Source organism: Pipistrellus hanaki (assembly GCF_964339955.1).
Source record: "Pipistrellus hanaki genome assembly, chromosome: 16".
NCBI classification, from domain to species: domain Eukaryota; kingdom Metazoa; phylum Chordata; class Mammalia; order Chiroptera; family Vespertilionidae; genus Pipistrellus; species Pipistrellus hanaki.
Window position 1 is genome coordinate 48,072,122 of NC_140518.1, and position 16,530 is coordinate 48,088,651.

The 16,530-nt window shown below is 50.6% G+C and overlaps 1 protein-coding gene across 6 annotated transcripts in view; it reads left to right on the top strand.

Moving 5' to 3' along the window:
- The window catches only part of SPECC1 (sperm antigen with calponin homology and coiled-coil domains 1), a 212,778-nt gene that overhangs the window by 39,159 nt on the left and 157,089 nt on the right, over window positions 1–16,530 (top strand). For 5 of the 6 annotated variants that reach the window (XR_014792949.1, XM_084861498.1, XM_084861501.1 and 2 more), the window contains exon 2: window positions 11,414–11,583. The exons of the other annotated variant lie outside the window; for it this stretch is intronic. Coding sequence is in view for 4 of the 5 variants with exons in the window: in XM_084861498.1 (XP_084717624.1) it covers window positions 11,437–11,583 (147 nt within the window). In the remaining variant the exon portion in view is untranslated. The remainder of the gene's footprint in view (window positions 1–11,413; window positions 11,584–16,530) is intronic. 6 annotated transcript variants of the gene reach the window in all.

The following is a 16,530-nucleotide window of genomic DNA, read 5'->3' on the forward strand; positions in this document are numbered from 1 at the left end:
GCGCCTTTTCGTGCACACAGTTCTCTTCCTTCATAGTTCCTGAGGTCAGCGTGCCTTCTCTCTCCTTCCCAGATGGCAGAGCCTCCTCTCAGCTAGCCGTCCGGCGCTTCAGTGCAATGCCTCCTCTGTTTTCCAGTTCTAAATTCAAATTTTTTGTGGTAGGCTGCATTCAGGTGTCTACCCTATGCCGCCATCTTGGTTTCTCCCCTCGTCACATTTTTAAAATTATGGCAAAATACACTAGTATAAATTTGCCATCTTAAACGTTTTAAGTGTACACTTCCATGTCATTAAGTTCATTCACATTATGCAGCTGTCACCCCATCCATCTCCACAGAACTCTTTTCATCTTACAGAACCGAAATCCTATGCCCACTGAACAGTGACTCTCCAGTGTGCTCCCGCCAGCATCCTGTTTCTGTCTCCATGACCTTGGCACATTTGGCACCTCACATTCAATACTTTTCCTTCTGGGTCGCGGTAATTTTACTCAACGTAGTGTTCGTGAGGTCCAGCCAGGTGGCGGTGTGTCAGATGCCCTTCCTTTGTGAGGCTGAGTAATATGCCACGGATGACTCAGCGTCTCTTGTTTATTCGTCACCCTGCGACGTGCCCGCTGTGACCTCCGCTCCATGGCCGCGTGAAGAATGAGCCTCTGTGAGACCCGCTGTCCATGACCTGGGAATGCGGCCGGCAGTGGGATTGTTGGGTGACATGGAACTTGATTTTTGATATTTTTAAAGAACTTTTTCATACTGATGATTACATCCTTTGATGCACTAGCAGGGGTCTTCAAACTTTTTAAAGTGGGGGCCAGATCACGGTCCCTCAGAGAGCTGGAGGGCCGGACTATATGAACTACTAATTCCTACTGTAACACCTCGGCTGCGCTCACTGCCCAAAAAACCTGGCGGGCAGGATCAGACTCCTCTGCGGGCAGCATGTGGCCCACGGGCCGTAGTTTGAAGACCCCTGCTTCAATTTTGGTGTAGTCCATTTTTTTTGTTTCCTGTGTTTTTGGTGTCATATCTAAGAATTCATTGCCATATCCAATGTCATGCAGCTTTCCCCTGTTTTCCTCCAAGACTTACACAGTGTTAGCTCCTATATCTAGGTCTGTGATCTGTGGTGAGTTAATCTTTGTCCATGGTGTAAGGTAAAGCCCAATGCTATTCTTTTGCATGTGAATATCCAGTTTGCTTCACACCATTTGTTGCAAAGACTGTCCTTCCCCACTGCGTCGTCTGGCTCTCCAATAAAGCTTCCTTCTTACTCTTTAGGAGATCTTTTACCGTAAAACTTTTTCTGTAGAGAAAATTCTTCAAGTGTTTTCTTTCCATCTCCGTTTCTGCCGCCCTGGCTCATTCATGCTCAGCCCCTGATTGAAGCCACAGTGAAGGCCTAGTGCTGCTGAGTGGTCGTCCCTCCGTCCCTCCGTCCCTCCGTCCCTCCCGGAGGCCTGCTGGTGGGAGGCCTGCTTGCGCCGAGCCTTGGCGGCAGCATTGCCCCGGCATTGCTTCTCAGCGCTGGGTCCCAGGGTAGCCCCAGGTCGGAGCCTCTCTCGGGCCTGCACTCCTGCTTAGTGGCCTGCCGCTGTTTCCTGCTGCAGGTTGCACTTTGTGCAGTGTCCTAGTTTCTGCAAGTTATTCCAGTTTTAAACTTTGCGTACAGGTTTGAGATGGTGTGGTTAGCGATGGCAAATGTTCTTTTTCATTTGGGTTTTGTTTTATTACTTCTTGGTTCTTATTTTCTTTGAACGACTCCTGCTATGGGATAAATAAATATGTTTGCCACTTTTCTTCTGATGCTGGGTGGAAACCTGCCCTTTGCTTATTTACCAAGAAGGAGTCCAGGCTAATGGGATGGTCTGCGTCTCGAGACCGGAGGAAACCATAGCTTTGGAATGTTTGCTGTGGCCTCGCTGAAGGCGGGGCTCCCTGGGCTGCTCTCAGCGGATCTTCACTGTTGGGTGAGGGGACCAGAACCAGCTAAGAGCCAGGAGCCCGACTTCTGCTGAACTGAGCTCCTCCCCTCGGCTGCTGGCATCTGGGCGGGGGCTCCTTCCTCGTGGGGTGCCCTTTGGGTCACAGGATGTCTGGCAGTCCCTCTGGCCCCATCCAGGAGCAGCCCTGCAGGTGTGACAATCAAGACACCTCCACACATCGCCAAATGCCCCGCAGAGCCCTGCACCCGCCCACCCGGTTAGAACCAAGGCCCTGGAGGCCCCAGCAAACTGGGCCAGAAGGCGCGAGCCAGATGCTTTCCGCATGCTGCTCCCTTTCCGGCCGGTCCCCTGGCGGTTGAGCTATGTGAACATTCCCATGTTCCTTCTCCGCCTTGAATGCCTCCGCTCTCCACTCCTGGCGCGGATTGTGCTGCATATGCAGTCAGACCCCAGCGCCTCTCCCACTCCCTGGGACGCAGTGTTCTGTGATGCTCCAGAGGGCTTCCCAAGTGCCTCTCTGCTTTCTTGCCTTAAAATGGTAATATGTCCCTCAGAGGCCCCAAAGGAGGCCCCAAAGTGGCCATCCCTCACAGCCCCGAAGGCGGCGGTGAAGCAGCCAGGACTGCAGGGGTTCACTGGGCTCTGACCCTCCAGGGCCCAGCACCTCTGCATTGCGGGAGGTTCCCTCCCCTCCGCTCCCCACCCCCCACCCCCACCCTCTCCTTCCTTTCCTACTGGTGCATACAGTCTAGGAGTTACAGTTTACATGTAAGTCTTGCACTATGCTGGGGAGAAAAGAAACTATTTGAAAAATTGAAATTTCCGCAAAACACCCCCGGGAAGACCCCATCCGCGTCCTGTGGGAGCGGTTTCCCAGATTTCACTCTAATTCCGTCATCATGGTGATCATTTCAGGTGGTTAGGAGGGTTTTCAGAAACAGGGAATTAGTCAGGAGAACCTTTTTTCCATTGTCGTGGACTTGGTCAGATCCCATCTTTCTGTTACTCTGCACGCCCATCAGAACCGTACAGTTCGCCGGCACCCCCTCTGGGTACCCTGCAGCAGCCTGAGGGTAAGGCTGGGCCCACTCTAATGACTGGGAGGTGTCTGTTCTCGAGTTTATTGTCCTCTCTCACATTTCCCAGCGAAAGCTGGCTGCTCTGTGTACGAGAGGAGTCCTTCCCGTGTGCCTGGTGTATCTGCCTGGCTTCTGCCTGAACCTGGACTCAATCGCTCCATCACCAGTGTTGTTGTTCAGGGAGTGGAGCGCCCTCCACCGGACAGAGCTGGCAGTGTCTGTTGGGAGGCAGCGGCCGGTCCTTGGTCCCTGTGCTCCTTCACAGCTGTGCGGGGTGAGGAGGCTGAGACCCTGAGCTGCAGACACGCCGAGGTCACACAGGCACGGAGCTGGATTTGGACCAGAAGCACCGGGTCCAGAGCCTTTGTGCTTTCCCACAGGGGCCGGCTGTTCAAGAGGCTGTCCCATCCCTGGGGTGTAAGGACAGTTGAAATGTGGTGTTAGTCCTGGCTTTATCGTAAACTCTGTGATTTGAGCTTAACCTCCCTGAGCCCAATGAAGTTTCCCTTTCTGTAAGTGGGTGAAAGTGACCTCAGAGGGCTCTCGTGGGAGAGGGAGGCCTCCAGCTTTGGAGAATACGAGGAGGACACTCGTCTGGCCTGGGGGGGTGGTGATGTTTAGTGATGTCCTAAGACCTAGAGAGGAGGGGCAGGGCGCAGGCAAGCACTCAGCCTTCCCAGAGCGCTCAGCACTTGGCAAGCTCTCCTGGGCCCTGGAGAGCTCACTGATCCCGCTAATCCGCTCCCACGCGGCCTCCATCCAGACACTTCCCCCACTGCCCGTGGGGCTCTTCCTGGTCCATGGGAGAGCGGTATTAATTCTTCACTGAGTCATTTGAATTCTGAAAGAAGGTGGAATTTGGAGGGGAGAATCTGGCTGGTGGATGGGTACAACACAGAAGGCTCAGTTGGGGAAGATTATGGGAAAGAAGAGTGACAGGAAAGATAGCATGGTAAACAAGACGGGGTCCAGAGGTTAAGTGCTCTGGGTACGTTCATTTGGAGATAACTTGATTGGCTTTGGAAGGTTTTAGGAGAGTAAAAAAGTGTAATGATACAAATGAAGTAGCCCTGAGAATTTTGCCTCAGAACACACAACTCATCAGTCTTTTAAAAATGGTTAAGTGCTTGGACATTTCTCAGGTGTGTGTCCAGAGTCTGTCCGACTTGTTGCCAGAGTAAGGGAGGAGTTTAGGCGTGAACTGAGATAGCTTTTCTTCTTTTTTAATCCTTACCCAAGGAGTGAGGATATTTTGTCCATTGATTTTTTTTTTTTTTTTTTTTTTTTTTTTTTTTTTTTTTTTTTTTTTAGAGAGAGAGTGAAACAGAGGGGGAGGGCAAGAGAGAGAAACATGGATGTAAGAGAGACACATTGATTGGTTGCCTCCTGCACGTGCCCCATCTGGGGGCGGGAATAAATCTGAAACCCTGCTACATGCCCTTGACCAGGAATCGAACCTGTGACCCTCTGGTGTGCAGGCCAACACTCTAGCTCTCAAGCAGCACCAGCCAGTGGCTTTTCTTTGTTAACCGAGGTCTTAGAATCCTGAAAAATTGGGGCAAAGACGGCAAGGAAAGTTTCCAAACTCTTCCTGCCGCTTTCCACCTTCATATTCTTCTTTCTTTGGGGCAATAAGTGAGAGGCATTTCAGTTTCAGGATAAGCCGGGCAGATTTTGGAAAATGTCGGTGCATTACAGACAGAACCACCTTATGCTTTTATAAAGTAAGCCCTTTCTTACTTATTTCTCAGTAGTGGTAATCTACATGAAAGGTGCCTGATTAAACAGACATTGTATGAAGTCATCTCCTTGAATCAGATTGACATGCCAATAGTTGGTTCTGTGGTAACTGGTTAGCTTCTTCAGTAATTCTCTTCAAGAACCACTCAGGATGTGTTAGTTTATTTTATATTGGGAGTCCTAATAAAGTTACTCAGCCTGGCACTTTTTTCACTGTTGCCGTGGAAAACAGCATTAAAAATTGTGGGTCAAGAATGAAAAATAATTGGTGCTAAATGTGGGAAAATACAAGAAGTTAGGTATTTAATACAGAATTTTAGAAAGTCATGATACTTGGAACTAAGCTGAGACCAATAAGATCTGAAGTAGTCATATAACTGAAGCCGTTAGTAATTTCCTCAGAAACACTATAGAAAACAAGCTCCAACATCTTTAAAAATGATTTCCCTGCAGCCACATGCACACTGCATGGACAGCGGGCTGCAGAGGAGGTCCAGGTGGCCCTGGACACAGGCCACAGCCAGTCACTTAACCAGGGAGAGGAGGGGTCCTAGGACAGCAGAGGAGGGGGGTTACACTCACCTCCTCCCAGGACCAAACTGGAATTACAACTAAAATAAAGAGCAAGCAACCTGGAAAACTGATGGAAAACCAGCGGAAGAGAAGTTTATAATAAGGATTTGCAGAAGCAGCCACATCGAGGCTGGTAGCAAGCCTGGTTCCCAGGTGCAGTGCCTGAGGTTCTGGAGATATCTCAGTTGCAGGGGTTCCCCCTAAGTGTGTGGGTGTCAGCCCAAACAGGGCTCCCCGGCCCAGAGCCCCAGAGCTGAGAAGAGGTGCCCAGAAGACTTCTGGCTGTGAAAGCCAGTGAGGATTCTGGAGAGATGGGAGTCTGCTGGAGATGCAGGTGCCTTCCTAAAGGGCCAACACACAAAATATTCTACGCCATTCACCTGGGCTCTGTTGGAAGGCGTGAGGGCAGAGCAGACCAGAGTCCTGTGAAGAGAAACTGGGGTTTTGGCTCTGGGGAGAGCCCTAAAGGGGCAGCCACCAGGATCCCGGTGCTGAGTCACTTCCCCATACTGCAGATGCCACCCTTCTTAGTGAGCACGCCCCTCCTTACAGCATCAGCCGTGGCGGAAGCAATAGCCCCACACTCTGACCCCTGCCCCCCCTCCCGGTGGAGCTTGCGCCCTGCTGAGGACTGAGCTGCCTGGCCCAGGTGTGGAGGTCTGGCCAGACTCAGGGGACGTCAGTGACTGAGTTGTGTGGCTTTGGGGCGGGATCCATTCCACCCATTTTCCTGCCCCCTCCCCCTTCAATAATTCTCTGGCTGGGCTCCTGGTGGCTCTCATCTGAGTCTGACCTCAGATGTATGGCTCTGGAGTGGGGGCCACTCCCTCCAGCTTCCCCTAAACCTGACCTGCACTTCTCTTTAATGGAGATCCATTAGCCTTGTCCTCCCAACTCCTGGGGACTCTGCCCTGCTGAGATGGGGCTCCTGGCAGATTCTGGGAGACTGAATAGTGTGGCTCTGGGATGGGGGCCATCTTCCCCCGCACAGCGAGCAGAGCAGCGCCCTCCCATCACATGGTCAGATCTCGGTCTGTTTGAGTCTGATACACTCTGCTGGCCTCCCCCTAACAGCTCCTTACCCCAGGAAGGTGTGTGAGCACCAAGCAGGTGGCAGGCAGACTAGGGGCACCCTGGGACATTTGCTGAGTGGCCTTGGACCCAGCACTGGCACAGAGTTTAAACTGTATCAGAGTGTGAGGCAGAAAAACCACTCAGTCACAGACAACAGCACGGTGATTATCAGAGGGAAATGGGGGGGGGGGGGGGGGGGGGTAAAGGAGAATGCAGTAGGGATAAATGGTGATGGAAAGAGACTTGAGGTGGTGAACACACAATACAATATACAGAATTGTATACCTACATAATTTTATCAACAATAAATGCCACCCCAACAAATCTAATTTAAAAAAGAATGCTGTTATTAAAAAATCATTATTGCAGAATCCAAAGTAATAGAATTGAAGAATGGAAAGGGAGGTTGGATAGACCACCCATTTTCCTGGTCAAACCGCCTCCTTTCGGGGAGGGAGGTGTCCCGCTGTGAGGTGCTCCAGGTGCTCACGGTGACATGCTGGGGGTCACAGCCACAGAGAACCAGATCCCCTGCTGCTGGCCCAGCACTCGCTTTGCTCTGCCTCGCTGACCCGATCGGAGTTTGGAGTATTCGTATTTATCTGTTCATCTGGAGGCAGCAAGCGAAGCCCTGTGAAACAGCTTGTGACTACTTAAAGGGGTTCGCCATCAAGTGTAAATGAGAACAGTACAGGGAAGACCTCAGAGGAGCTGTTAGAGAGGAAAATACTCATTGTGCTATTTGAGCCAAAATGTGGAGAATGAGAGGAGAGAGGGTATCCCATGTGTGAGGACCAGCGAAGGCACACACCCTGTGGGAGGATGAGAACATGGTGGAGAGCAGGAATGGAGTAAGAAACAGAGTCTGCTGGGCTCAAAGAACCTGTGTTGGAGGGTAACTCAACTGCTGCTCGGTGAGGAAGGAACTGGGAGACATGGAAAGAACAGAAAAAGGGAAGGTTGGCAGAGTCTTATTAGACGCTAGAGGCCCCATGCGTGACATTCATGTTTTAGGGGGGTGGGGAGGGGATCCCTCAGTCCGGCCTGCATCCTCTGGCAATCTGGGACCCCTTGGACACTGCCCATGGCGGCAGACATCCCCCGAGGGGTCCTTACACTGAGGTGGAGGCAGGAGAGACTTCCGCTGCCACCACTGCACTCGCCAGCCATGAGCCCATTCTGGCTGAGGGGTGCTCCCTCTGTGGGAGTGCACTGAACACCAGGGGACAGCTTCTGCATTGAGCTTCTGCCTCCTCATGGTCAGTATGCATCATACCGACCGGTTGTCCCACTGTTTGGTTGATTTGCCTATTAGCCTTTTATTATATAGGATAGTTGGTAGAGAATGAAGGGTCCACTGGATTCTAGTTAGTAAATATAAGCTTCATAAGAGCAAGGATTTTCTTTGTCTGTTTTACTCACTATTGTATCCTCCGTACATAGAACAGTGCCTAGCACGAGGTAAACATTCAATAAAATTTGTTGAATGAACAGACAAGTGAATGAACCACTAAAATATGGGTCCCAACAAGATTGAAGTTCTTGACTGAAGGGATAATTTGATAGAAACAGTGTCCAAGGAAAAATATTTTTGCAAATGTGTAATGAATGGTTTCAATATATGAAGGAACAGAGACAAACCCTCCAGTATGTAATGACATGATGGAAACTCAAGTAAGAGTTGTAATCACAGGAAGAGAAAAGACATGGCTAGAAGGAAAATAAATGGAGGGGAGAGAACATAATATGGATCTGGAAGCACAAAGATACCTTTTATGACCCAATTGAACCCAAAGGAAAACTTCAAAATCATTTGGATTCAAACTCTGTTACTTTTTTTATTAAGAAAAGAACTTATATATTTATATGCATAGCCCATGGACATGAATAGTAGGGTGGTGAGGACCTTAGGGGTTGGGGTAGGAAGAAGCTGGATGGAAGGAGGTAAAGGGGGAGGGAAATGGGAAACATTTGTAATGCTGTCAATAATAAAAGAAAATATAAATAAGAATAAAAGAAAAAAACATTGTCTATTATACAACATATGCTTGTCCTATACTCTGTTCACTGCTATTTCAAAAATTGTTTCTAAAATTAGCAGTATTTTAGTTAAAAAATAGACACCTGTGAAATCAAACACTAATGTTTTTATATCTTGAAATAGAAAACTGGCTCTAGAATTTATATATATAAAAGCCTAAGTGACTGAACTGTAAATATTTCTCTTTTCCATGTCCAGCGCAGCTAGGAGAGCAGGTTCAGCTCCTGAGTAGGGGCAGCTGGGGATTGAGAAAATTGAAAGAAAGAAACAGACACAGAGATAGAAGGAAAAAGCTGGGACCAGGTGGACCACTGCCCTCTTCTGATGGAGAGACAGTGACCCAGAGCGAATGCAGCATGTTTATTTTATACCCCAAATAGGAAGCTTTCCTATTTGTTCCTGGTGTTTGGCTGGATTTACCTAATAAAACCCACCCACCCCTTGGCAGCTGGGCTGAAATGAAGGTCAAGCTGATAACACTTCTGCCTTTCGTCAGAATGTGTTTCCAAGGTGAGGGTTTGTGGACCACTCTGGATTCAGCTGACAAATGAAAGAAAGGCCCATGTGCTTCCCTGGTGCTCTCTACACCGAACGACTGGCCAACCTGTCGTTATGACGTGCACTAACCACCAGGGGCAGATCCTCAATGCAGGAGCTGCTCCCTGCTGCTCAGTGCTTAGCTGACCAACAGGCACCAGATGCAGGGCTCACAGATAGCAAGCACCACTGAGGCAGTACGAGCCTCTCCCTATTGGGACTGACTGGGTGTGAGCCCACAGCAGGCGCAGCAGAACTGGTATAGTGGGAGTAACAGGCAGGAGCAGCAGGCAGACCCCAACATCCCCAAGGGGTCCTGGATTGCGAGAGGGTACAGGCTGGTGCATAAGTCCATGCACTGAGCCTCTAGTATGCATATAAGATCTTTGGTTAATCTCTTCCCTCCCTTCCCACCTGCTTCCCTCCGAGATTCATGTTCTATGTTTCCATGCCTATGGTTTCCACTCCTACATTGAGCGTCTGCCCCTGGTGGTCAGTGCATGTCATAGCTACCAGCCAGTCATTTGGGCTTTTATATGTATAGATTTTAGTTAGTTAACCCTCACCCAAGGGTATCCATTGATTTTTAGAGAGAGTGAAAGGAGGGAGGAAGAGGGAGAGACAGAGTGAGACAGAGAGAAACATCAATGTGAGAGAAACACATAGATTGGTTGCCTCCCGTGTACATCCTGATTCAGACTGGGGATTGAACCTCCAACCCAGGTGCATGCCCTTGTCCAGGAATTGAAACTCTGACCCCAGGCTGACCCTCTAACCATTGAGAAACACCAGCCATGGCAATATTGATGTATTTTTAAATATATATATATTTGTGTTGATTTCAGAAAGGAAGGGAGAATGGGAGAGAAAGAAACATCAACGAGAGAGAATCATTGATCATCTGCCTCCTGCACACACTCTGTTGATTGAGCCAGCAACCTGGGCATGTATCTTGACCGGGAATCGAACCTTGACCTCCTGGTTCCTATGTTGACGCTCAACAACTGAGCTATGCCAGCCGGGCTATTGGTGTATTTTAAAGTGCGTTTTCAGTTTGTTCCTCTGAAAGGATAGAGCTTTATCTGGTTTTGGTGTTTTGTCTCCCACTCCTGGCCATTGGAGTCTCTGGGGACAGGAAGAGTTAGGCTGGAGCTGGATGAGACCTGCAGGGCATCGACTGCATCTTATTGTGCCCTGGTGGAAGGAACAGGCTCAGGGAGGATGAGAGGGTGGCCACACCTCGTTCCGGAATGACCACACACACTGCTTCCTTGTCTTTGTATGTGGGCTTCCCCTGGAGGTCTAACTGCATGTTGCTACTTAGACCAATTTTACTTTCATAAAATATTTTAGTTAGAGCAGTAACTCTGTCCTATAATGTCAGGTCTGACCAGTTAAAATATGCTCTATTAATTTTTAAATGATACCTATTTCTGTCCAGAAGAAGAAAAAAGCTGTGCTTCTGTGAAGTCTAATTTTCAAATGCCGCATTTTTCTGTGTATAAGACACTACTTTTTCTAAAATCGGTAGACTGAAAATTGAGGGGTTTCTTATACACGGAAGTCAGTGCGGGTGCATAGCTAGCTGCCCATACCTTGTCAAACAGGCTTCCTCCAATCACGAGCCTTATTATACCAACATCAGCTGATGCTGTATTGGTGGTGGAGGTGGAGAGTGCGCAGATGCAACAAGGACTGGAGCATTCTGAGCCCATAAAGATGTCAAAAAATAAAAAGATAAATACTGGTAAGCAATTGTCTTACTCTGCAAAATGAATGTAGCAAAAGAGCGTGGAAACAGAGCTTCAGAGATACTATAGGACCTCCTCCCACTGAGTGTATGATCAGACAGTGGAGAAAACAGGAAGAACAACTCCTGAAGATGCCAAAAAAGAAGAAGGACTTAAGAGGAAAACCAGCAAAATGTTTAAAATATTTATTTCTTAATTTTGGGTTGGAAAAGTGTGTGTGTGTGTGGGGGGGGGGGCATCTTCTACACGGAAAAATATGGTAATTCACATATGCCTATTTAAAAATGAGGTAGGTTGTGCCATTGTTAGCTCTAAAGCTTCAAGGCTTATGGACACAGTGTGTCTGGACTCAAGCTGGGGAAATAGATGCACACAGATAGTGTATGGGTATGTGTAGTAATATTATAGTAGGTGTCCCTGCCTGAGAAGAAGCCATCATATGCTGAGGAATAATGTCGGAACATCAATAATACTGCACATCTTTATGTTTGGTAACAGCTGTTGTGAAGTTGCAAAAATCATCCTAGTGCCAGGGCATCTTCTTAGGAGTAGAACCATCTGCAGCGGGTCATAGGCGCTGGCTCTCTGTGATGTCAGGGTGGGTGTGGTGTAGGGGTAAAGCTCGGTGGTGTCACTCAGCGGACACATGTTGTTCTCTTCTGCTCTTCTACAGAGAGACATACCCACTGGACAAGCATGAGGAGTGCAACCAAGCCCTGGAGCGCAGTCGCCAAAGTGGGGAGCCATGGGAGTGACCGCGCGCGGCCCCTTGCCACAGCCGCCTCTGGCATGAAGAGTTCTAAGTCTTCAACCTCGCTGGCGTGCGAGTCCCAGCTCAGCAAGGTATAGCCCAGGATGCACAGGGTCAGGGCTGGGCGTCCAGTGTCTGCTCGGGGGGATGGGAGGGGCCGGGAGTAAAGCTAGTGGCCTCCAGGGCTGGAGCAAGGCCTCCAGGGAGGGCCCAGGGGAAGCTAAAGGAGCAGAGCAAAGGCCTTGTAACAGGGCCGCTTGGGATGGAGACAAAGGTCTGCCAGATGCTTCCCTGAAGGCAGGCCCCTGCCCTAGATTGACGGACTGTCCAGGCAGAGCTCCGCCGCAGCACCCGCCAGGTGGGGTCAGGATCACTAAGGATCTGGTGATCCAGGGCAGTCTCCATCCTGTCTTACTCGACAAGTAGCAAGAGTCAACACTTGATTCGGCCCCACGTCTGGGAATGTCTTCTTCTCTCAGTTGCCTCCTTCCTCGGGTGCAGGGGTCTCCCTGCTGACTCCCCCTGCCCTGGTTTCAAATATTGGGTGGCCCAGGGCACAGTCCTTGGGCCTTAGCTCTTTTCTAGTTACTGTGTCACACCCAACACCTCCGTTACTACCCTGCGATGAAGTCAGGTAGTATAACCTACTTGCACATACATTTTTGAAAATTTAGTGTAATATTCTAGCTATAAGAGGAAGCTAATTTATAATGAAATGATCCGCAGTGCCGAAACCAGTTTGGCTCAGTGGATAGAGCATCGGCCTGTGGACTGAAAGGTCCCAGGTTCGATTCCGGTCAAGGGCATGTACCTTGGTTGCGGGCACATTCCCAGTAGGGGGTGTGCAAGAGGCAGCTGATCGATGTTTCTCTCTCACTGATGTTTCTATCTCTCTATCCCTCTCTGTAAAAAATCAATAAAATATATTTTTAAAAAAAAAAGAAAGAAAGAAAGAAAGAAAGAAAGAAAGAAAGAAAGAAAGAAAGAAATGGCCCGCAGTGCCATCCGCATGTGCTGCAGCCTGACTGTGCGGAAGGACTGGGACGCTCCCTGGGCGCTGACCTGCGATGCGGCCTGGGGCAGGTGTGTTGTTTGCGTCCCATGTGTTCTCGACGTCCATATTTGGGTTTCCAACCAGGACCCCTCCCACTGCCTTTGTGACTTTGCCTGTTGGATGCCTGAAAGGTACTCCCAATGTAACAAGTCCCAAACTGCATCTTGAGGCCTCCCCCTCCAGGGCTCACACCTCCCCTAGCCTGCTTCTGAATCTCCCCAGTGGAGTTCATGGCAGCCCCATTCTTTTGGCTGCCCAGGCCAGAGCCCATGGCATCATTTTTGAACACTCCTCATATCCCATAGTTCATCAGCAAGATGCCAAAAATTCTCCCTTAAAAATGATGCCAACTCCATCACCTCCCCTTACCTCCGCTGGGACCACCTGGTCATGTCACTGCCTTCCCTGCACGGGCCTCCCCATGACCTCTCTGCTTGTCTTTGTGCCATTATTCATCCTCAGCAGAGCCAGTGGTCCTTTTAACTCGTGAATCAGTGAATCACGCCACTTCTCCGGGTGGAACCGTTGAGGGCTCTCTGCATTCATTCAGAGTGCTCAGCACTGGAGACCCGCCCCATTCCCGCTGGAAGCCATTGCCCTCCCCCTGCCCGGGCTCCCTGCTGTGGCCTCAGGCTCTCTGGGCTCAGTGGGTCCCTCTGATGAGCCAGGCTCACTCCTGCTGCAGTGGGTTCGCTGCTTTCTGCCCATTTCCACCCTCTGAGCAGCCTCCCCCTCCTCCTCCTTTAAGTCTGTGCTCAAAGGTCCCCCTATCAGACATCATCCCTTCACACTGTACAGCGCCCTCCTCACTGCCGCGGCTCCTACTGCCTCAACCCTTGCTCCACATGTCCCACACCCCCCTGCTCCGCGTGTCCCACACCCCCCTGCTCCGCGTGTCCCACACCCCCCTGCTCCGCGTGTCCCACCCTCCCCTGCTCCGCGTGTCCCACACAGCCCTGCTCCGCGTGTCCCACACCCCCCTGCTCCGCGTGTCCCACACAGCCCTGCTCCGCGTGTCCCACACAGCCCTGCTCCGCGTGGCTGTCTTTATGGCTGCATGCAGCTCTGTCTCTCAGGCTTAGAAAAGCATCTGCTACCTGCAGGCCTGGGTCTGAGGAGGAGAGCGACAGGGCCGAGGGAAGGAGCGGGGAAGAGGGCGCTGCCCTGCCCATGCAGGGAAAGGTCATAGTGACAGGAAAGCTCGGAGACTGCGTCCCGGTCCCTGGGGTTGACTATGAGACCTGCCGGGAAGTGGAGGGTGCACCCATCTCCCTCTAGCTGCTCTTAGTAAGCAGGTACGCAGGGGTGGATAGGTATGTCTTTGGTCGAAACCAGGAAACAGAAACAAATCCACCAAAGTGGAGGGAAATCGCCTACTTCCAGTGCTGCCCCCAGAAGGGAGTGAGAGAAGCAGGGGGCGCGTGGCCAGGGATGGGGGTCCTCGCTCGCTGGCTTGCTCCTGCCAGTCAAGCCCAGTGCCCGGAGAGGGAGCGTGGGAGTGCACTGAGGCGAGCAGGCCACCTCAGCCTGGCCTCTCAAATGACAGAACATTGACGTGAGCCAGCTCAGGCTGGAAAGAAATAGACTGAACAGACCCTAAGGCTCCCATGTCACTGTGGACAGGACAGAGGGACAGACTGGAGCTCAGAGAGGCTGGGACCCGGCACTGGAACACCCAAGACTCTGTTACTCCCTTCTACTTGACTCCGCTTCTGTGTCACCTCTGGCGTCTGGTCTTCAGAGTGTGGTGCGAGCAGAGATGCCACAAGGCCAAGCCTCTCACATTCCTTGGAAGGCCTGGCTGCTTATTTACTTACTTCTGATTTCCTTTAAAGAAAACTAAGGGGAAAAATAGGGAAAGGTCTGCTTGGCTAGGCATGTACTGAGCCTGCACAGACCCCTGTGAGCAGAGTCGTATCGTTTAAGCATGTTCCTTACACGTCTTGGGCACCCCGTCAGTCTTATGCAGTCTTTCTTGGGGCGTGTTCTAACCCCGCATACCCCGGGCAGTACCCACAAGCCACATGCTGCAGCTGAGCCGTTGGGACGTGGCCAGTCAAAACCCAGATGTGCTCCAATGTAAGTCACACCAGACTCAGAAGAGTTTGGACAAAAACAAGGCAGGTGCCTTAGCAGTATACTTGACATTGATTGATAATATTTTGAATGTATTAGGTTAAGAAAATCTATTCTTATATTAATTTTGTCCAGCAGTTACAGTACTTTTATAATGTGGCTGCCAGACAGCATACAACTATGCCTGTGGCTCATACTGTATCTCCTTCGACGCTGTTGCTCTAAACATTGGTTCTCAAAGCCCTTCCCGCACTACAGCGTCAGCATCACCGGGAAACGTAGAAATGTGCCCAGGCTCCGCCGAGGCCCAGGGAGTCAGCACCGGAGGTGGTGGCGGCAGATCGGGGTCAGGGTCCAGCAGCAGCGTGCATTCCTGAGCCTCCACATGCCGAGGAGTGCCAAGTGTGAGCGGTGCTTCAACCTTCACATGGCATCTGCCTTTAAAGACTGCACTAGGTTCTGTGTGACGATTTTAGAGTTCCGGATTTCCCCCACGACCTCTGTGCAACTGAGAAGAATTCAGTGAGCGATTTACACGTTTTTCCTTTTGTTAGCTTTCCTGGGTGGTGCTTGGCAGCTTAACCATCAGCCAGTTGGTGAAAGTACTTACCAAACGCACCAAAGCAACGCCAAAGCACATTCCTGCCCAACCGTCTGTCACAAACCAGAAACCTCACGTGGCTGCTCTCAGGGCCAGGAAACAAAGCCAGAAATGCAGCCAGGAGCCGGGCGAGATCCCGCATCAGTAACTGAGACCAGGAGCTTTCTGTACCTGCACTGCATCCAAGAGGTAGTGACAGAGGACAGGTGGCTTTTTCTTGGAAGGATGCGGAGAATTGCCCTCGTCTTTATGTCCCACTTCCTGGAAAAGCTTTGAGCAGCAAATCTTCTCCAGTGGGCTTCCCGTGGGAGGTGCCGGGGAACGAGCTGCTCCCTGAGGGCTTTGCGGCTGCGCATACTCCCCTGCACCAGGAGGAGACGCCGTGGCCAGAAGCCCACCTGACTTACCGTGGTCAGATGTGCTGACAATACAGACTGGACCACCACATCCCCACTGCCTGGGCTCCTGTCCTCCGCCTCTCCCCCCTGCCTGTCCTCTCACCTCCTGCGGAGGAGGGGTGAGGCGATCTGCCCTCCGGCCCCACGTAGACGGAGGCTGCGGGTTTGCAGAGGCAGCCTCACCCCTGGCCCCGCTGCCCTCTCCTTAGTTGGATTTGCAGACTGACCCTCTGCTCCCTGGGCCTTTCATGAAGAGGAGAGATGGAGAAGTAGGAATCTGATTCTCCACTTCTCTGGGTGACATTTGCTGATCTTAGTGATGCAGAGCATCAGGGAGAGAAAGCAGCAGAACCAAGTGCACATCATTTGTACTAAAACTCCCTTAACTACAGTGGTTTCCCTTTTTTATTTGGTGTGTGGTCTGGGGAGTTTCCAAAGCCTACATTCAGAATAGATTTTGCTTTGGGGACCTAGGGAGGTACCAGGCATGCTTCTAGGCAGAGTGAATAGCAGCTGTTTTTTCTGTGGAGAAGAGGTTGCTGACGCCATGCACTGTTGTCATATACAAATTACACTGGGGACCTGGTGGGCACTTTGAGAGGCTGGAGAGCTGGGGGCAGCAACCCCTTACACTGAAATGGGGAACAGAAAAGTGGTTCTGCAGTTCCTGGACGGCCACCGAGTGGCTTCTACGTCCACCCCAAGGCCATTGGGGCCTGTTAAATTGGAGTCACAGAGTGGGCCGGAAGATGTGTTTATGTTCACATCCAATAAACTGCGAATATAAACACGATTTCCCCAAAAATTTTTTTAAATTGTGAAAATCTTTAAGTGCATGCAAACCATCCTTTCAGTGTTAGCAATTTGTTTTTGTTTTTTTTAAAATATATTTTTTACTGATTTCAGAGAG